At 34.3% G+C, this 22,873-nt stretch overlaps 1 protein-coding gene across 5 annotated transcripts in view; it reads left to right on the forward strand.

The window, feature by feature from the left end:
• The window catches only part of CNKSR2 (connector enhancer of kinase suppressor of Ras 2), a 269,164-nt gene that overhangs the window by 202,068 nt on the left and 44,223 nt on the right, over positions 1-22,873 (forward strand). For all 5 annotated transcript variants that reach the window (XM_054581133.1, XM_054581134.1, XM_054581135.1 and 2 more), the window contains 5 exons: positions 4,449-4,497; positions 8,470-8,642; positions 11,397-11,470; positions 11,743-11,814; positions 16,481-16,548. In XM_054581133.1, coding sequence (XP_054437108.1) covers positions 4,449-4,497; positions 8,470-8,642; positions 11,397-11,470; positions 11,743-11,814; positions 16,481-16,548 — 436 coding nt within the window. The remainder of the gene's footprint in view (positions 1-4,448; positions 4,498-8,469; positions 8,643-11,396; positions 11,471-11,742; positions 11,815-16,480; positions 16,549-22,873) is intronic.

Raw genomic sequence — 22,873 nt, forward strand, 5'->3', positions numbered from 1 at the left:
GGGAATTTACCTTCATAAATGCTTACCAAAGGGATGTATTTTTGATCATCACTAAACAATATGAGCTTATGCTTTAAATTCTCTTTCTCTTGCTCCCCCCTACCCCCACACATACACGCATGCATCTCTACCCCAAACACATGAAAAGATAATCATGGTAAAAAATAAGATCTAGTTTCCAAGACAAGAAGAAAGAAAGAAAATTCCCAGTGGTAAATGAGAACCAAAGCCACACACCTGGTAGGCTCCGAGTCCAGAAAGAAGTAGAGATAACTGGGGGTCTACTCTAGCAGTTATGAGAAAACAAATGGACCACAGCTATGTTGGGAAGCTGAAGATTTACTCTGGATGAAACCAACTGGGAAGGCAGTTTCCTCACCCATCAGGAAGGAGGTTGAATAAAGATATTAGGGACCAGAGCTATGACATGTATGAAGGTGATTTTTTCCATTACTAAATGTGAATTATTGGAAATCCACAAAAGCTCTTAAAATAAATTTTGAGATAACAGGATGATTAAGGACAGTGGATATTCAAGAGAGCCAATACCAACTAGACATCCTGGATATGTAAAAGTATAGTCAGTTAAATAAACACTATAGATAGGATAAACTTCAGACTGCATACAGTCAGGAAATTTGGAAATTGGAAGGTGGTAGAATGAATTTACATAAAAAGCATTGCAGAAATACAAAAGGATAAAAAATGTGAAAGATACATAGATCTTCTGGATACATGGATGATAAATTGAGAGGTGTCAGCATATATCTAGAGAAAAAACGACTGGTAAAGATCATTTGAAGAGATAATGATTGAGAATTTTTGGAATTCAAGAAATGATGCCTTGAAATACAACACAATGACTACTAAGTAGCATTCATTGCTAAATCATAATGTAGACACATAATAGTACAATTTCAGAATATCAGGGATAAAGAGAAAAACATTTTAAAAACTACAGAGACTAGAGGCAAATTATAATGAATGATAGATTAGCCACAGGTATCTTGAGCAACAATAGATGTCAAAAGAAAACAAAGTAATATATTGAAATTGCTGAGAGAAAGTTATCCTCAGCTCCAAACTCTATGCCCAGCTATTATTCAAGAGTGAAGGATTTTTATATTTTCAAACATTAAAACCTTGAAGAGTTCACCATTCACAGACCTGCTATGAAAGAACTTCTAGAGGACAGACTTACTTGAGCATGAACCTGGAAGACAGGTGGTCTGAAGCTAATAAGAAAAATAGAAATAAAATAGAAGTTTTTACTTTCATTCATTATCATGAAAGCAAAGACTCCAGGCATTTTTCTTTAGTTAGTCATAGCACCTTATATGATCTGCTGTGCTATCTGTTATAGTCATGTGTCTGTTCTTAATGTCTTGCTCTTATTAAATTTTTCATGATATCATTCAAAACTGAAAGAAATGATAACAATTAAATATCCATCACCCAGAAGGAATAATTCATTTAGTTTGACTAGTAAAGACTACATAGGATTATAAATTTGCACTTCAGGAATACTCATCACACTGTTGCTGATGACATGAGAAAATCTTCACTGTCAGGCACTTATTTATGTATATGAATAGTGAAGAATTTCTAGCATAAGTTTGTAAGGAATTTTTTGAATAATGAGGCTGTTTCAAGGGTCCTCAAGATCACCCACATTTGGTGATTCCTTAGAAGGACTCATAAGACTCAGCAGCATATAGTTCTATTCACAGCTAAAATTTATTACAGTGACACAGCAATAATATAAAACCATGGCCATGGCGTCTAGAGAAATTAATGTGTAGGCTTCCTATGCATTCTCTCTCTCTCTCTCTCTCTCTCTCTCTCTCTCTCTCTCCCCCCTCCCCTACAGAGTATATTCTACCCACAGCAGCAAAAATGCATTCACATAGGTCAAGTGTCTCCGCCCAGGGAAGCCATTGAAAAAAACAGCATCCAAGGATTTTATTGGATTGATTACATAAGGACCCCCTGCCTAGCAATTATAAAAATTGCAGACCCCAAATGAAAACACGTGTTTAGTCCCCCGGTGGGCAAAACCTCATCACTTAGGGAAGCTTCACATCAGTAAAGGGAACTGTTTACCAGCCAAGTTCCCAGATGCCAGCCGAGAGTTAACCTTGCAAACAGGTCCTTCTAAGATAGCAGCTTCAGGCCTGCTACAGTGACTCTTCTGCACAGAGACCTATTTCCTTGACTGTAGCTTTCATTGTTTTTGCTGTTACTTTCAAAACATATAATTCACTTATATGATTTTAATTAATGTAATTCAATTATAATTTTCATTTTAGAAAATGTTACATTACTTAGAAAAATAATGAAATCTCTCTTAAGATAATTGCATTGTAATATTTATGATATTTACAAAAGACATCTGAGGCTTTGCTTCCCTGAATGATGGAGAAATCTGTAATGTGTGCCCAAGAGTTCTTAGGCTTCAACAATATGTATACTTCTTATACTCTGCAACCACAATCAGTATGAGAATATATTTATAGGGAAAGAAAAGATAATCTTGTTAAAAAAGAAAACCTGGAGAGCATAAAATATGTTTTTGTGTAGAGTTTAAAGTAGGCCTCCAGGTTCTAAAGAATAGCTGCAAAGAGCATAGGAGGTACATTATATAACTCAATTCTTTCAAGCTGTCTGTTATCCATGTAGCTTCCTAAAAACAAACCACCCCCATCTTTGTCATTTTTAAAAATAATGAGCTGTAAAATCATAATGATTACTTGTGGAAACACAAAAGGAAAAAAGAAATCCAATCAGTAATTTTACAGCCAAACAATTTAGGGGAAATAACTACATGTAAATTAACTATACGTAAGCACACTAGCCTGAGTTATTATTTGAGTTATTATTTTGAAGCAAAGCGCACTCAAGAAAATCAGCACAGTGTGTGTTTTATCTTTTATGCTTTCCCTCCAAAATGGATTTTTGTAGCCTTGGGTCCTTCCAAGTTACACACATACACACGCATGTGCACATACACACACAGTGCTCTGACACTTGGGTGATTATTTCTGGGTCATACTGTATGGCAGCAAACCATCGGATCCTTATCTTTAGCACTGGTATCCATTAATAATATCATATTCATTAAAATTATGTTAACCAAATACAAACACAAGAAAACTATTATATGAGAATATTATTCTGTTATTTTATGAGCAAAGATGCTCAATAAGAATGTTATGTCATGGAATACAAATGTATTCTATAAAACCAAGACCAGTGAATTTGTTGTAAACAAAATCCAATTGCCTCTTATAGACATACCTTTGTAAAAGAAAAGAAGAACCCGTTACCTAAAATTCAGTTTAAAGCGTTATCTGTGAATTAAAATTACACATGCTATCTATGGACTGTGTTAACTAGCTAATCATATGAACATAATTAACCTTATTTACACCAGTGAACAAGATAGCTTACTATACTACCTTATTGGAACCAGTGATTTAGAGTCATTAATTGAAGGCTAGACCAGTCAATGCATTTGTGGGGTTTTCTATTCAGACATTAAACTGTCGCAGCACTTAGCATGGAGTGCACAGATAGGCTTAACTGAAATGGTTGTTTAACCAGATGAGTATGATGCTGGGAGCATGAATCAAGGGAATGATTATAATGATGTCCCATGGAAACCAAGTGTAAGAAAAGAAATAAAGGCACAAAAGGGTGGTGAGGTCAATGAATTGGACATGTCAAAGGAAGACTTTCTAAAAATTGCTGAGTTGGGAGCATTAGACTATGTAAGATACAGATAATGTAAGCAGTGGTTGGAGTATGCTCCAGATAATATACGGTCATGGCAATGGGTAGCTAAGGATTGGAGAAATAAAGATCAATGGAGATGAAGGACTGAGGGGCCAAGGTGCTGACATCCCCTACATGAAGATTAGTCACCAATAATAGTGAGAGAAGTGGGTATGAAATGAAAATAATGACCCAAGTGCTGAAATACTTAGTGGCCGAGGAGGGGTACCTAGGAGATCAAAAAGTGATAGTGGCGTATGTAATAGAATGAACTTCTAAGGAACAAAAAATAGTCGTATTTGCCTGCCTACTTAATAAGATTTTTCTGAGAATCAAATGAGATATTGCCTAAGAAAGCACAATAAAGCCCTTTAAAAGGTACAAAGCAGGACTGTGCATATATAAGAGTGCTTAGTTTTACCATTGTTTTGTGCCCAGATTTCTCTACTACAAAATAAAGACACAGATAGTATCCTCTCCTGCTTGCCAGGGAACTAGAAAGTTGAGCAGCACGATACATATGATTTTTTTTTTTTTTGAGACTTTGGAAAAAGAAAGTAGTTTCTGGGATAGGGTTTCAGAGTTATCATTCAGCTCTTGAGAGTTCTGCACACCATGATGGTGTTCCAGATGGTACCCTATCAGATAACATTCTTCCCTATCTTTGATTTCAGACATTTCAGCAGTCCTCTCTGCAGCATAAATCAAAGAAGAAAAACAAAGGTAAGAAATGGAAATGAAATGAAACATCTGCCTGCTTGGTCTGCACTAGGCTTATCACCAATGCACTTCACCAGTCCTCTCCTACCTGAAACCAGTGTGGTATAGAAGAGCACAACCCCCTAGCAAACGCTGCGGAGACCAGTTTCTCCCTCAAGTCAATTGTGATACAGGAGCCTTTTACCAAAAAATGGTCTCAACAGATTTTGAGACTGGGATTACACACTTCTTTTTTATTTTTTTGATTCTATTTTTATTTTATTTTTCAATCACAGTTTACATTCAATATTATTTTGTATTACTTTCGGGTGTACAGCATAGTGGTTACACAATCACATACTTTACAAGGTGATTCCCCGATATTTCAAGCACCCACCTGGCACCATACATAGTTACTATTATTCACTATATTCCCCATGCTGTACTTTACATCCCTGAGAGTATTTTGTGAGTCTCAATCAGAAGTTCTTAATCCCTTCATCTCCTCAGCCACCCAACCCCCTCCCCTCTGGCAACCATCAGTCTGTTCTTTGTGTCTATGAGTCTGTTTCTATTGTGTTTGTTCATTCATTTTGACTTTAGATTTCAAATATACAGAGGGGGAGGCAAAATTAGGTTTATAGTTGTGCATATAGAAAAACATATGCAGATTATGATTATTATAATAGCTTTATTAACTCAAAAAAAATCACAGTGCAACTGTAAACCTACTTTTTTTCCCATCCCATACATGAAATCATACTGTATTTTTCTTTCTCTGACTGACTTATTTCACTTAACATAATATCCTCTAGTTCCATCAATGATGTTGCAAGGGTAATATTTCATTCTTTTTTATAGTTGAGTAATGTTCCATTACATATATGTATTCCATCTATGCATATACACATCAACATTTTTGATCCACTCCTATATTGATGGGCACTTGTGTCGCTTCCATATCTGAGCTATTGTAAATAGCACCACAATGAACATAGGAGTACATATATTACAATATTTCAAATTAGTGTCTTGGATATCTTCTGATGTACAGGGTCCAGCAGAAATAATGTCTGCTTCAGTGTAGTTGGTAGGGTAATGATATGGGAATCATAATTTATAGTCTTGAATATTTCACCTAAAATTTCATGTGGCATGCTTAAGTATATTATGTCACAGAATTACATGGTTATGAATTTGTAATAAAAGATTTTGTAATAAAAAAGGGGTGTTATTTGTGCCAGACCCTGTATGTCCAGAAGTGGAGTAGCTGGGTAATAAGGCAGGTCCATTTTCAATTTTTTGAGGAACTTCTATACTGTTTTCTATAGTGACTGCACCAGTTTACTTTGCCACCAACAGTGCATGAGGGTTCCCTTTTCTTCGCATCCTTCCTAACACTTGTTTGTTGATTTATTGATGGTAGCCATTCTGACAGGTGCAAAGTAATATCTCATTGTTGTTTTAAATTGCATTTCTCTGATGATAAGTAACGTTGAACATCTTTCAATATGTCTGTTGTCCATCTGTATGTCCTCTTTGGAGAAATGCTGTTCAGGTCCTCTGCCAATTTTTAATTGGATTGCTAGTATTTTTTAAGTGTTGAGCTATGTAAGTTCTTTATAAATGTTGAATATTCACTTCTTATTAGATGTATCATTGATGTATGTCTCCTCCCACTCAGGAGATTGTCTTCTTGTTTTGTTGATGGTTTCTTTGCTCTTCTTTCCCAAGATTGCTGTGGCTATTTGAGGTCTTTTGTAGTTTCATATAAACTTTCGGATTATGTGTTTTAGTTCTGGTAAAAAAAAAAAAAAGTTCCATTGGTATTTTGATAGGAATTGCATTGAATCTATAGATTGCTTTGGGTAGTAGGGACATTTTAATGATGCTAATTCTTTCTATCCATGAACCTGATATACACTTCCATTTATTTGTATCTTCCTTTGTTGTCTTATAATTTTCTGAGTACAGATCTTTTACATCCTTGGTTAGATTTATTCCCAGTTATTTTTTGATGCAATTGTAAATGGGATTGCCTTCTTAGTTTCCCTTTCTGATACTGCATTACTCGAGTATAAAAATGTAATCAATTTCTGAATACTTATTTTGTATCCTGCTACTTGACTGAACTCATTTATCAGTTCTAGTAGTTTTTTGGTGGAATCTTTAGGATCTCTTTATTCAGCATCATGTTAGCTGCAAATGAAGGCAGTCGTACTACTTCCTTTTCAGTTTGGATGCCTTTTTTTCATTCTTGTCTGATGACTATGGATAGGACTTCCAGTACTACACTGAATAAGAGTGGTGAAAGCAGACATCCCTATCTTGCTCCTAATCTTAAGGGAAATGCTTTTAGTTTTTCCCCATTGAGTATGATATTGCCTGTGGGTTTGTCATATATGGCCTTAATTATGTTGAGGTATGTTCCCTGTATTTCCACCTTGCTGTGAGTTTTTATCATAAAAGGGTGTTAGAGTTTGTCCAGTGCATTTGCATTTTCTGCATTGATATGCTCATAATGATTTTTATCCTTCAGTTTGTTTATGTGTTGTATCATGTTGATTGATTTGGGTATATTGAACCAAGTTTGCATCCCAGGAATAAATCCCACTTTATCATGGTATATGATCTTTCTGGTGTATTGCCTAATTCAGTTTGCTAATATTTTGTTGAGGATTTATGCATCTAAGCTCATTAGGGATATTGGCCTATGATTTTTTTTCTGGTGTATTTTGCTATTTTTGGAATTATGATAATGAGTTTGGGAGTTTCCCCTTATTTTTAATTTTTTTATGAACTGTTTGAGAAGGGTAGATGTTAGTTACTCTTTAAATGTTTGGTAAAATTCACCTGTGAATCCATTTGGTCCAGGACTTCTGTTTATTGGGAGTTCATTGTTATTGTTTTGATTTCCTTAGTTGTAATTGGTCTGTTAAGATCTTCTGTTTCTTCTTGATTCAGTTTTGGAAAATTGTATGTTTCTAGGAATATATCCATTTCTCCCAGATTGTGCAATTTGTTTGCACATAGTAGTTTGTAATATTTTTTATAATCCTCTGTATTTTTGTGGTGTCAGTTGTTACTTCTTTTATCATTTCTAATTTTATTTATTTGGGCCCTCTCTCTTTCTCTTTTTTTTTTCTTTTCTTTATGAGTCTGGTTAAATGTTTATCAATCTTACTTTTCAAAGAGCCAGCGCTCGGTTTCATTGAATATTTTTTTTTTTGCATTTTTAGACTCTATTATGTATATTTCTGTTCTGATCTTTGTTATTTCCTTCCTTCTACTTACTTTGGGCTTTGTTTTTTTTTTATTTTTTTAAGTTCTTTTAGGTATAAAGTAGGATTGTTTACTTGTCATTTTTCTGGTTTTGGGGGGATAGGCCTGTATTGCTATGAATTTCCCTCTTAGGCCCCTGTTCTCTGCATTGGTGTTGTAGGCTGCAGAGCCTGGCGTGGGGTTGAGACCCTTTGTTTCTCAGGAGTAACTTTTGCAGCTGAAATATCCCTCCATATTCTCAACTGCCATACATGGGTGCAGGGCCAGCCCTTTTTACATCTCTTCTCTGCCCTTCCTACTTGTCTCTATATGGCTTCTTCTATAAATCCTTATTTAAAAGGCTTCTCTGCTCAGCTAGTCTCCCATTGTTTATTAATACAATAAACAATGCTATAATTTAGTTGTAATTCTGATATAGTCCTGTTGTTTTGTGCTATAATTTAGTTGTAATTCTGATATAGTCCTGGGAGGAGTTGAGTGTAACTTCCACCTACCCCACTGCCATCTTGAATCAGATTACACACTTGTGATTAAATTGTATGCCACTTATGTGGGAGCAGTGATATTAAAGATTTCCATATTTGCCTAAATTATAAATAAGAATTTTTAAGGTTAAGAACCCAGACTGATTTTTTTGTAATCTATGAATAATCTTCTACCTCCACACATGTATAAAATTTAAAGAGCATTTTTACCCACTATTATTATCTTTAGGTCCTATAGCTGGCAAGAGCAAAAGACGAATTTCTTGCAAAGATCTTGGCCGTGGTGACTGTGAAGGCTGGCTTTGGAAAAAGAAGGATGCAAAGAGTTATTTTTCACAGAAATGGAAGAAATATTGGTTTGTCCTTAAGGATGCATCCCTATATTGGTATATTAATGAGGAGGTAAGACAAGCACATTTTGTTTTCCCATCCATTATCTTTAACCAAAAAAATCATCCTTTTGAGACTTACAAAATCATGTAATCATCTCAAGGCTAATTCAGAAGATTTCTGCTAGTTATTTTTCACAAGAAAAATATTTAAGACTTCTTAAAATGGTTGCATTTTGGGGTTCTGTAAAGATAGTTGTGTCATTTATTTTAATGTAGCAACATATCTGAAACACAGATGAAGTACGGTAAACTTTTGTATATCTAATTAAAAATACCAACCCAATTAGAGCAATAGTTTAATTTAAAGGATTATATATGGAAATTTGATATCAATTTTTAAATGTCTTGTTTTTGTTTAAAGTTTTAATTTTTTGGGGGGAAGTCCTTTAGTAATTTAAGAAAATTAGTATCACTAGACTTTATTTCAGTGTTTTCAAAAACATGAACTGGTAGACTAGTTTTGAAAATCTGCAAGTTTCATTTCACTTGGCACAATTGGGGAGTAAGGTGTATAAAATACATTTAAATTGTTCTCATGATTTTATTTGCAGTAAACAGAGTTATATCCAGAATAATATATCATAACCTATCACACATTACAAGATACACAAGAGTATACCTTACTCATTGATAATCCCTTTACACTACGTTTTCTTTTATTCCTTTGCCATAGCCACCTATCAAATCACCTTAAGTGTTTTTTTAACAATAATTTCTATTGTTAACTTGTTTTCTCAAAAAAATGTATACGGCTTAATGCAGTATTCTGCCTAAATAGTCATATGAATAATATCAATATTGTGTTATGACATTCAATTTGCATTTGAAGATTAATTTTTGAAATGTAATTTAACATTATTATGCTTATGATTATAACATCCAGTACACAGAATTTTGTGTTCCCTACACAGGCAGTTATGTTGTTATTTTATATTATATTAGGTTGTGTTTAAGAGAGTATTCTTAACACTGCCTGAGTTACTTTGCTTCAGTTTCTATATCTGCAAAAAAGGAAGCAATAATAGTACCTAGGTCAATGGGCTCTTGTATGGATAAAATGAATCAATGCACTTAATACCATTGCATGGTACATACTAAGTACTCGATAAACATATGCTATTCATAATATTTTTCAAATTGACATCTTATTTCTTTGAATTACTATTTTGCTATTTAATATAAATGTCTATATTATCTATATAGAAGGATTTGGTTATTTACTATACTTTCAATATTTTTGCTGGCAATCAGATAATTTCATAGGTCTTATTTTAGATGTAGTAAACAAACAATAATTTTACCTACATTTTCATATACTGTGTATATACACTTAATAAGCCAATCAAGCATTATCAAAATACGGTGCTTTGTCTCTTTTTATTTTAAGGTCACTTGTAGATTTATCTGTTCTATGCTAAATTATATTCTATCTTTCACAGTTTAAGTCATCAAAAACTGTGACCTCATTTTATTGAACAGTAGCTAAGTTTCCATCAGAGAGTTATTGTTACTGTGTTAGCCTTGTGAGAAGTGAGTGAATAATTACACAGTATACACTGTAAGAAATATCCTAGTGTGACATTTTTTAGGAGAAATGTAAAAGCCCCTCATCACATTATTATGGGAAGATAATAATTATACCCACAATATTTTAAATGGTTCAAAATTTAAACATTTTAAATTAAAGGCATCATGGTAACAAGAGAAATCAAAGTTCAGAGATTTGAGACTATTGTATTTACCCTAAGATTGGAAGAAAAAACTCATATATTAAAAAAAATTTTAATACTGGTATTTTAATAACACAAACATTTTAGCCACTATCAGTAATATCAAATTTTTGTTAAGTTTTACATATATACATATGTAAAATACACACAGTAAATTATACACAATAAAATAATTGACACTCTCTGTATTTTCTTTGAGATAACAAATGGGGATTCAATCTCACTTGAACTTGAGATATAAGAAGCCATCAGTACAGCACAGATCAAAGTTTGGGAGAGTAAAAGTCTGGGGAGCCTGGTCATGACCATGAAAGGGACAACAACAATGAAAGGGTTTAGCCAAAGTCAGTCTTAGCATAATTGGGATAACATGTTTCTAATGTAAGGTTTTGGATAATTCTTCTATTTTGTCTTTTCATCCCTCATTAGAGATAAGAGGATTTTATCTATTTCATTTAATTTTTCAAGTGAAAATTAACTTTATATGTAGCATATATACCAAATCAGATATCTGAAGATTAAAATAACATATTTCATTTGTGAAATATTGACTACACGAAATAATTTTTTAGTTCAGATTTGATAGTTTTTTTTGGAGGCAGAAAAGGAATTGAATTACTAAACTCCCCTACATTTTACATCTGAGCATTAAAAATAAGAGAAAATTGTGGATTTTAAATGTGGACTAAAATTATTTTATATGTTATAAAAGTGTATAAACATTCAGATTAGAAAATTACTTACAAAACATGTTTCACTTTGAGAATTAAAGAATTTTCTATCTTCATTTTAATGTAAAAAGTATTTTTAAATTTTTCTATGCATATTTTAATTTGTAGTACTCTAAATGTTCAAAATATACCTTTAATTTAATGGAATATAGCAGATAAGAGTGGAATTTTAATCTCTAAAATGTCATATTTAAGGAATTAAATGAACATATTTATTAGTATAGACATTTAAAGCATTAGTTATATAGCATCAGCTTCAAACTGTTGTACATAATATCCTAAACAAGAATGTTACTTCTTTAGGATGAAAAAGCGGAAGGATTTATCAGTCTGCCTGAATTTAAAATTGATAGAGCCAGTGAATGCCGCAAGAAATAGTAAGTTGATTTTATTTGGGGAGAGGGAGAAGAGGGAACACTTTAAAAATTTTGTCTAGCTTTTAAATTATAGGTTGCTTGTCTAATGCTTTTGAATTGAGGTAATAAAAAAGCATTTTGTGGACAGAAAATTGGATTTTTTTTACTGATTTCTGTCATTATGTATGTGAACTCAAGTTAGATATTGAGGTAATTTTACCCTTAAAAGTGATTTTGTTCTAACCTATTTCCCAATTTGAAATAAAATAAATGTATTTTTTTTTATTTTGCAGTGCATTCAAAGCCTGTCATCCTAAAATCAAAAGCTTTTATTTTGCTGCTGAGCATCTTGATGATATGAACAGGTAAAGTGTATTTAAATTTCAAAGTACTTACAAAGTAAGTTTTCCACATTAATACCTACAGAATATCACTGAAGTTTCTAGATTGATCAGTTTAAAATAAAATGTAGCCATACCTAATTTTAAAGAACAGCATTTTAAAATATCAAAGTAAACTCATTGTCAAATTTACCAAAAATGCGCCAGATTCTGAAAATAAGTAGCATATAAGAACATATCCTATCTTACAAGTTAGATACACTTGAACACAGTCACCTACATCTAAGATTTAATGCAATTTCATCATTCATGATACAAGCTAATCAGAGTCTTCTTAGGCTTAGAAATTGATCTACTCAAAAATGCACTTTTAGGAACTAAAGAGTTCCTCTTGGTCTATGTTCCCTACCCTGTTTTAGCAATAACTGCAGAAGTGTGTGATGTCACTACTTTTCCCTAATACTTCTATGCATGTATCTGCTTCAGGATACCACAGAAACTAAACCAAACCCATGTGTTTCATTTTATTACTTTTTCTAAGCAATGGGTCAAAGAAAAAATGAATCTAATCAAATATATTATCTCCACATCACACATTTTAGTTAGAATTAAATTGTTCTGAAATACTAAGTCTTTTTTAAAATTTTAGTGTGATGGACTTTTTTTGTTTTGCTTTTTTATAAGCATATTAATTATGTTTACTTTCATTAGGCAAAGTTTTTAAAATTACTTGTTATAGAAATGGAAGAGTCAGTGCTAGAAACACAAAGGATTAGTGACGGGGAGAGATACCCTCCAACAACTCTGTTCAATAACCAGTTTGTTACATAACAGCAAGATGACTTGGCTGTTGGTTCGTTTGTTTGTTCTATATGTACCCTTTTAAAGACATCTACCTAAGTCTTCAAGAGACTTATAATTATGTAATTAGCAATTATTATAAATATATGCTTTATCTTGTTATTTCATAATTTCTAAAGCATTATCATATGTATTTAAAATATATAGTGCTATTTGTGACAGGATCTAGTAATTGGAATGAAAATATAATCCTTAAATTTAATTTTTTTCTATAAAACCTGTGTATATCTATACATATATCTACACACATATACTATATATGTATATATGTAGATATACAGACATATATACATATATTCATATCTACTTATGTACACATATATCCAGATGTATGTATATATACACATGAGGTCTGTCCAGAAGGTATCCAGCCATGTAATATGAAAAATAGAGATATTTATTGAAGAAGATACAAGATACAAGAAACATTATACATAGGACAATGACACCTCAGTCCCCTTCAAAGTAAGCACCTTTGGACCTCACACAATTCTACCATTCACCATCAGCTGCCCTGTCGTATTTTCCTGAATCTCATCAATGGTCTGAAATCTCTTCCCTTTCAAAGGTGATTTTAGTTTGGGGAAAAGCCAGAAGTCACTGGGCACCAAATCTGTGTTATAGGGGAGCTGCGTCACCTGGGTGATTTGGTGTTTCACCAGAAACTCTGCATGAGACGTGATGCATGAGTGGGTGCATTGTCTTGATGAAGCTGCCAATCACCAGTTGCCTTCTGAATCATCCGAATAGTTTCCACAGAGAAATATTCGAGCGTAACACAAAATTTGTCATTTTGAATGCAGAAGCCACACAGTACATATGCTCACTCAATGGTATCTACTGCCCCCACTGACTGGTACAGTGAGGTTGTCATTGTTCATGCATGTGCAATCCAGTCCACTCACCTTGGCTGCCAGGTTACATTGATGTTGCACAAACTAATTCTTGTTATGTTAACAATGGCTGGACTTTTTCTGGACAGATCTCATAAGTATACTTATGAATATTAAAATCTCACCTTCTGTTTTTTGCTCAGCATAAATTTGATTGTGAGATATTTGCAAAAACACTTTTAAGCACTCTTCCACCATCCATCTCTTCCGCCCTCAGAAATGAGTATTGAAACTTTTTTTTAATTTCCACTTTGTGTAAAAAGTGAGAAAAAAACAAAACATCATGTTTCTCAATTCTAAGACTTATTTACAGAATTCATTTGGCCTATATATTTCTCATCATGTCAGCACATAATGTCTTTGTACTTGTGAGGACTCATTAACTTCTATTTGGTGATTATTATTTCTACATTTCTCCCATGGTTCATATTCTTTTTTCTTTCTCAATACATTATTCTCTGTCAGTTATTGACAACCTCATTGGATTGCTCAGTGGGGGTCCAATATCCCCTTACCTATATCTTCTTGTTCTAAAGAATTGGTGATATGGTAAGTTACTGACTGAATTTAGACCTAATATAGAGAACTTCCCCATCAATATGTTTGAAAATATTTTTAATTCAGCACCGTACCCCTGACCTCCTTATTTTAAAATAGCCCCCCCATCCCTGGCACCTTTGCCATTCTATTTTACCTTGCTTTTTTAATACACTTGCTACTACTTAACATAGGTTTCTTTGTATCCCTGCTCATTGCCTGTCTCCCTCTTAAGATACAAGCATCATGAAAACAAATGCTTTATTTTGTTTGTTTCCTCAGTACCTAGAACAGTACCTGGCACATATAGGCTCCGAATAAACATTTCTTGACTTACTTAATGCATATATATCTGCTATTGATAGGAGCCTGTAAATACCAAATCATAACTGCAGCAAGTGTATACGTTAGCATCTTCTAGATGAGGTCTTAAGGACAAGTTTATCTAAGATTGCACCAACATTTGTGTACTGTTCAGCTTACTGTGGCTATGAGCAGTGGCCTGAGTTTATCTACACACTTTTCTAAGGAGTGTTTCTTATGAGCAGAAGTTTTCTTCATAAAAGTAGTTTAATTTTTCAACTGTCTTATGAAATTTAGCAATTCTGTAGTTTGTTGAAGGCTAGAATTATGTCTTATTCATTTTGTACCCCCAAAACATAACTCACTATTCAGCAGATAGCAGATACATAATAAACATTGGTGAATTGAAAAATAAGGAAGCCACTTCTTTAGTTTCCTGATCAATTTCATAAAGAAGTACTTTGGACTTCTGATAAAATGAAATTTCAGTGATATTTTAACAAGTAGTAAATATGAGGTACTGAATTAAAATTCAATAATAAATAGTCCTCTAGTAGTGTTACCATCATTTTCACTCAAAATGAACCATAGCAGTCTCCCTAGAGTGCTAAGATTTGCCTTATACTACAAATTCAAACCCTTTGTTACTACAAATGACCTATAGACCAGATTTTAATTTTGACCTTTTGCCCATGATTAAGTTATTTTTAAAAGGTTATTTGTCATGATGTTTACTTTTTGACTTATGCTTTAGAATTTTCTGGACTGTGTGTGCATTTATCATGGTACTGAATTCATTTGATCAATCTTTATTTTACTCCATTTGCTCCAGTCCCTTCTTCACCTCCCAAACATACTTAAGGTGATAATAGCATCGTAAATTTTGTCTAAATGAAGTTGGGTTTTAAGTGACTTATTCTTAAAATTAAAGCTGAAATTTCCATGAATGTGATTTTGCCTATTAGAGACACAACTTTCCTCCCTTTTCAAGATATTATAAGTATCTGATGCACAGTTAACACCACTTGGCATAAATGATGAAACATACAAGTCATTTCAAAGAATGCCATCTTCCACTTAACAAAGGAGATAAGCTCTTCGGAGAGAAAGTTCTCAAACACAACCTTTTCTTTAAAAAAAAATTATCTCAATCAGATTATTCCACAATTAAATGACATTAGGTTAGCTGTACTAGTGATTCCAAACTTACTCAGACTAGTTTGGAATGTGGGTTCTTCCTTAATTTCTGATTTTGGAAAGTATATGGATCATAGCTCATAATGAGCAATGGGAAATTGTCAGATCAGTTTAAAGATTTTGTGATTTGCTGATCTCATGTAGAATAAATGGTTGGAATAATGAGCACAGGGAAAGACCTGGTGGGACAAAAGATGGAGACTGAAACAGGGCTTTGCCCCAGGCAGTGCCCAATATTGGTGATAGCAGCACTCCTGAAATAGGAAAGAACTAAGATTTATTTTTAAGTCACTGTTGTTCATGGAAATAAATTTGGGGGATCTCAGTGGAAGTTAAGTTTGTATAAGCTCATTTTGTCTTTGGAAAACCCAATACCCTTGTATTTAGAGACAAATTTCTTAAGTATTCCCAAGATGCATTTCCCATTGGATCATTAAACTTAAAAAAAAGCTTCATCAGCACTAGTATTTCATGATACAACTTATTTTGACAGGGAAGGTCCGCAACCTTTTCCCTTATTGGGACAAATTATATGTGATATTATTTAAATATCTCTAAAGGAGCATTTGTTCTGAAGAAACAAAACAACAAAAGTAGCTGGAATGCTTCTATATTGGAATAACAGATTTAATAGGATTTTGGTTATCTCAAAACTATGTTACAGACATTAACAGGTTTGCCCAAGACTTTTCTATTAAAACAGATCATCTTTGGTGTGGGAGCAATTTGTACAGCAACAAATCACAGCTCACTGAAGTCTCCATGTGCCAAAAGCAGCAAAGAACACATCTTTTATGTAGGATTAATCCATGTATTCTTAGGCATCTTAAAATAAATATTTCTAAGAAGTATAAGAAAGTAATTTGCAATGTTTCTGATTTTAATATTTGTATTTTCAGGTGGCTTAACAGAATTAATATGCTGACTGCAGGTTATGCAGAAAGAGAGAGGATTAAGCAAGAACAAGGTAAAAGAATACTTTTTTTTTTACACTTGTGTTATACTTCTTTTTTCTTGCTGTTACTCTGTACAGTGATTCACTCTTACCACTTGAGAGAAAATGCATGCATTACTTTGTGCTTATTTCTCTTCTGAGTACTTTGAATCCAAACCATTGTATCTTATAGGTAAAGTTTAATAAATTAAACAGATAAGGAATAAACTCTCAAATTTTTAGAACAGCTAATGTGGAGTTTTCTTCTGTTTGTTGCCAACTCCCTCAGTCTGTTTCCTATGGAAGAAAAATATCTTAAAAATTTGAAAATCTTTAATTGGTTCTATATATTAATTCAATTATAGGTCCTTGGTGGTCAGTTGTTGTTGTTTTTTTTCTGTTTAGCAGTCTCATAGATATTTAAGTGGCCTTTTATGCTAAGAGCTCAGATGAATGATCCCTTCTTCCATAAATTATCTTATTTGGTTTTGTTCTTCAATTCTATCACTGTGTAACTCTATGATTTTTATGGAACTCACCTTGGTATTGACCTCAGATTTATGAAAAACAATATCATGATGCAGAATTGAAATCTCAACGAAAGCTGTGATCACCATTCTGAAGTGGCGTCACATTTCCCAAAGAGTATTTGCTGTACATCACTTGGAAGCATGAATAGTTTTTTGAAAATTCTGAGACCCTAAAGTTGAAAGAATTTCACAGATTGATACATATACAAACATAGTCCTAGTTGTGTATCCAGTGGGCATAGCGTGTTTGTTGATACGGAGACTCTAAAGACCTTCTGTTTCCTCTCAGAGTGTAAACCATAGTCGAAACTTTTTAAAACATCTGAAAACTGAAGGTTAGAGAGATCTAAAGGAGATAACCCGATCCTAAGACTAATTTGTCAGCAAATGTTTAGGGCAGAGGTCAGCAAACTTTCTGTAAAGAGCCGAATAGTAAGTATTTTAGGCTTTGCAGGCCATAAGGTTTCTGTCACAACTACTCAACTCTGCTGCTGCAGCAGGAAAGGAGCTGTAAACACATAAAGGGGCGTGGCTGAACTCCAATCGAGCTTTCTTTATGGGCAGCAGGGTTGAATTTCATATCATTTTTCACGTTTCAAAAATATTCTTTCACTTTTTTCAACCATTTAAAAATGTAATGACCATACTTGATTCACAGGCCCCTATAAAAACATGCAGAGTGCCTCATTGGCCTGCAGGCCATAGTTTAGCAACCCCTGGCCATGGAGTAAGGGAATGGGGGTGGGTGAAGAGGTGCAGGATGAGGAGTTAGGGCAGGAAATTCCAAAGAAATAGCCAAACATGCTTCCTGCCAATGGGAATTCATCATCTTGTTGAGGATCTCAAAAATGCACACTTGAAATTGCTTAAGAAAAATTAGAGAGCAACATAACGTAAATCAGTAGTAATTTTTGTATAATGTGATTTTAAAAATTTGTTCAGTAGGTGCAAAACTTTTTTCAAGCTTGAGAGACAGTATTAATGAAGAAATACTTGCTGGAGAAAGTGACCAGTGAGCCTCATATAAAGTCAGCAATGGAGAGGGAGAGAAGATATTTGATCCAATAATAAGTATTTCTGTGTAAGGCCTTCAGCTAGCACTCTAATTATGTCAAGGTGAAATAGGCACCCGTCCTTCCTGAAATTATGTCAAATTCTAGTAGAAAATATACTGTTAGTACAATACAGAAAGTGAAATGCGAGGAAGTACAAATCAAGTTTCATAAGTATGAGAATGGGGAGACTCCTTCCAGATGTAGAGTGAGGAAAGGCTTTATGTTTGCTCTTTTATCTGAACTGGTTCTCGCAGGATGAGAAAAATGTGGAATCAAGGAAGTAACAAAACAAAACATTCCTGCAGTAGAATCAGCATGGGTACTTTCACAAATAACGTGAAAGCCGTCTTCATTAAATCCGTGTGCACAGGCAAACCGCAGCCAGGACTATGAATGTCAGGCCATTTATTGAGCCACTGGTCTTCATTGTTAAAAGTTTATTGCACAAAGACAACAGTGTGATGATTACCAGAGGGAAGGGAGGTGGGGGGAAGTAAAAGAGGGTAAAGGGGGGACAAATGGTGATGGAAGGAGACTTGACGTGGGGTGGTGAGCACACAATACAATATGTATTACAGAATCGTACCCATGAAACCTATGTCATTTTATTAACCAATGTCACCCCAATAAATTCAATTAAAAATAAAAGTAAAACTAAATATTAATGAAGTTTATTCCCCACCTTCATGCTTCAACTTAATTTATAGGCCTAAAATGGTGGTGACAGTGCTAACAAATGCAAGCCTTCCTTTTCAAATTTCTTTTTTTTTAAGATTTTATTGATTTATTTTAGAGAGAAGGGAAGGAAGGGAGAAAGAGAGGGAGAGAAACATATGTATGCAAGAGATACATAGACTGGTTTCCTCTTGTGTGCCCCCTGCTGGGGACCTGGCCCGCACCCCAGGCATCTGCCCTGACTGGGAATCGAACTGGTGACCTCCTGGTTCACAGGGCAGCACTCAGTCCACTGAGCCACACCAGCCAGGGCTCCAATTTCTTTAAAAGGCATAAAACCGTTCTTCGAAGATACATATAGATTTATTTCTAATCTTTTTAAGATACAAGAATTAGAAGTGTGGGCAATGTACTGACAGGAAAATGAATCTTTAAAAAAAAAAGTCCATTTGTGTGAATATGGAAGCTTGGGTTTTCAGGCTTAACTTCTGTATTTTATCACTGGACATAACTTTGAAGCTGAGCATGTTCTTGATTTTAGTGAATTTCCTTTGTACTTGGTATATATGACCAAATTTCATTACGGATGAAAGAACTGGTAAGTTGTACATGCAGGCTCTAAAAAGTATTCATTCCATGGATTCCTGCTGCCCTGGTCTCTCATGTGAGTATATATTTTAGTGCCTAATGGAGTATGGTAGACAATCATAAACAGAAGGTAGTAGCTACAACTCAAGTCTCTCTCGGCAATACAGTGCAAGCGGAATCTGAAATAATTTGGATTTCCACCTAGAGTGTACATTCCTCAGGCACTCTAACATAGATCAGAAACACTGATCTCCTGCCTCTACACGAGTAGGTCTCATGATATTCTGTATAGAAAACTACCAAATACATGTGTCTACTCCATACTTCTATAAAGTTATTTGACACTTCTTAAGTACCAAAGTTAAACTTCATACAAAATACAGCTGTTTGAGGATTGGGAATATTTCACAATGATGCAAAGGAATAATTGCCAAACACTGTATCTATTTAAATGCTCAGTGCAACTTAGAAGTGACTCTTTCATTGACTTAAATAAAAGTTTAATGAATTACTGTCATTAACTACACAAGTGTAAAGGATGTGAGTTTCGCTTTCATTATTCATCATTGTACTTAGAGAAAACAGGGTTACAGTAAATTCTGACAAGATCACAATTTGGCTAATTATCTGCTAATCATTTTTCTATATTTTTTCCAGCTTCAAGTCAGACATTCATAACACATTATTTTCAATCACATATTAGGTCTTTTTAGAGCTTTAATTACATAAAAATGAATGAAATATATTGTGTTTGTTTAATAGTTCTAGATGAAAAGGTCAATTATTTTCAAATTATCTTTTTGTATCAACATGAGAAGTAAAGTAGAAATTTTCCTGTTCTAGTGATGGCACTGTTTATTCATGATTAGTTACTTATAAAATTGAATTCACTACAAGAGACATTCAAAGTATCCATTTATTTTTCTCTAAATAGAGAGCTAAAAAAATTAATTTGCTCTTAGAATGAAAATCAGACTAGTTTCATCCTCTGAGCAACAATATGCTTGTAATTTTCCACACAAAACCCAAAAAAGCCTGGCTAAATTTTCTGGGTAGCCTCTTTTCTGGCATTGCTCTCTCAAAGACACACAGCTTATTATGAGAAATGAAGTTAATTTGCAAAGTGATATTTCAGTCTTTTCTTAGGCAACCCAAGAGCACTTTAGATTGGTGGTGCTTTTTAATAAACCAAGAATTACATCAGATAGTGAGGTAAAATTCTTTCCAATTTAGCTTAGGGGGAAAAATAGAAAAAGATTCTCCCAAATATGTCACTTGTAGTGATAGCTATAGAGATCTTGATAAAATGGTGATCATTTCCTTCTCAGTGTGCTAATAAGGACCACTAGAGGTGCTCACTCCTTAATACACCAAGGTGTGAATGCAAAGGTCAAAGAGAAACTTAGCAGAGGTGCCATTCTGTGAGAATAGTGGGAAGGGTAAAAGCAGAGTGATCTTGGCAAGCCCACTGCTTGGAGCGGGGGGTGTGCTCAGTCCTTTCACCTCCAGCAGTGACTTTCCAATAGTATTTAAAGTTCCCACAAAAGTATCCAACACAGGCTCCAGAGCTCAAGAATTCCCTTTTCATGGCTAGAAATTGCTATAAGAAAAAACTAATGTCTGAGAAGTTTGAACATCAGGCATTTATCTCCTATGTGAGCTGGGTCAGACTGTCCTGGCATGCTACCTATAAAGAGAACCAGAGACTCCTAACTAAAATTTGTTGAGTGATTTCAAGGTGCAAAGGCTCTTTTTTATATTTTTATTCACCTGAGGACATGCTTATTGATTTTAGAGAGAGGAGGAGGGAGGAAGAGAAACATCAGTGCGAGTGAGGAACATCAGTTGGTCGCTACTCGTACATGTCCAGACCAGGGACTGAACCCACAACCTAAACATATGTCCTGACTGGGAATCAAGCCAGTGACCTTTCTGTTAATGGGACCATGCTCCAGCCAACTGAGCCACACTGGCCAGGGCAAAGGCTCTTGATGTACGTTCACTTATTTAGTACCTCCACACACACAGCTCGGAAAGGCAGTTATTGTAAGCCCCCTTTTATAGATGACAAAACAGACTCAGAGAGGTTAATTAACCATCACGAGACTATAGAGATGGTAAGTGTCACAGCCAAGAATTGAACCTACACCTGTCTGAGTATATTGCTCATGCTTTTCTCACCAGTGTTTGCTGGGTCCATCTCTGGGCAACTATGTCAGTTCATACTTGCAGGAGGCTTAATATACTGGCCATCACCAACGCAATCCAATGTAAAAACCAGACAGCAAATGTAGATTAACCAGCCTTTGCTTATCTTTTACTTAAAGGGAATAATTACAGTAAAAATAGAATTTTCAGAGTCCTTGTATTTTTAGGCCTAAATACAATAATCTCTATTGCTAAGGAATTTCTATTCTCAATAGCCAGAGTTACAGAGCAGCAGAAAGAGGGGGCTTAAAGGATTGTGGGTATATGTCACATCAAACATTCCCACTGTGTCATACAAAAGAGTCCCAGTGACTTAGCCCTCTGAGATTTAGAGCAAGGCAAGTTCTCAGTTCAAATCCTACTTCTGCTACTTTCTATTCAGCATATAGTTAAGTACCCAATACATTTTAGCTGTGCTTATTAATATTGATCAGCAGCACAAAGAAAAGACATAAAAAATACTACAATGTGGGAATTCCTGGGGGAGGGCAGTCCTGAAAAAATATGTGCCATGATTTTTCACCAAAATCTGAATATTAGTCAAGCCTTCTTAGGGTTCTTTTCTGATTTAGATTTTCATAATAATAAGGAAACTTTTGTTTTAATACCTTTTCTTTTATCATCTGAAATCCATATGAATAGTACTTCTGGGTTTTCCCATGTAAGTAACATAAAGAATTAACCCAGCAGTGACAGGGTAGTTGAAGTCTTATTATTGGAACAGGTTCTGAGTATTGGCCTTTTTACTGTATTTTATTTACTCATCTTATGTATCTCTCAGAGTTTTTCCCCTTCCCTTTTGCCTGATAAGACAAGTCAATTTGTCTAGCAGCTTACATTTTCTACCCTTTTAAGTAGTTCTAGAAGTTTGTAACTTGCAGCCCACATCAGCAGATTTGCCCTTTTGCAATTGGCAAAAATCAGGGTTTGCCATGTGTTTCAAAGCATAGGTGGGAGTATGGTGTTAAAGAGATTGATGCCAGCACGACTCTGGAAACAGTGATTGTTAGATAACTAGTGAATTGAAGCCAAAAAGGAGAATTGAGAACATTATTTTTGGAGGTGTTTATATCTGTAGGCATCTATAGCAATATATTCATTGTTTTCCTTTAGGATAAAATGATATACCTTTAAAGCGGCATCATGTGGTGTCATTAATTGAAGCTACAGGATAATTTGGTCTGGAATCTGAAACACCCTAAACTTGCTTTGGTTTATGCAATGTCTTTTTCTTAACTCCTTAAAATTGTGGTTATGTATAATTGCTTGCTTTAAAAGGAGGCTGGAATTGGGCATTTGTAC

Source organism: Pteronotus mesoamericanus, unplaced genomic scaffold (assembly GCF_021234165.1).
Source record: "Pteronotus mesoamericanus isolate MK-2021 breed Mesoamerican mustached bat unplaced genomic scaffold, CSHL_Meso_final contig_65, whole genome shotgun sequence".
NCBI classification, from domain to species: Eukaryota; Metazoa; Chordata; class Mammalia; order Chiroptera; family Mormoopidae; genus Pteronotus; species Pteronotus mesoamericanus.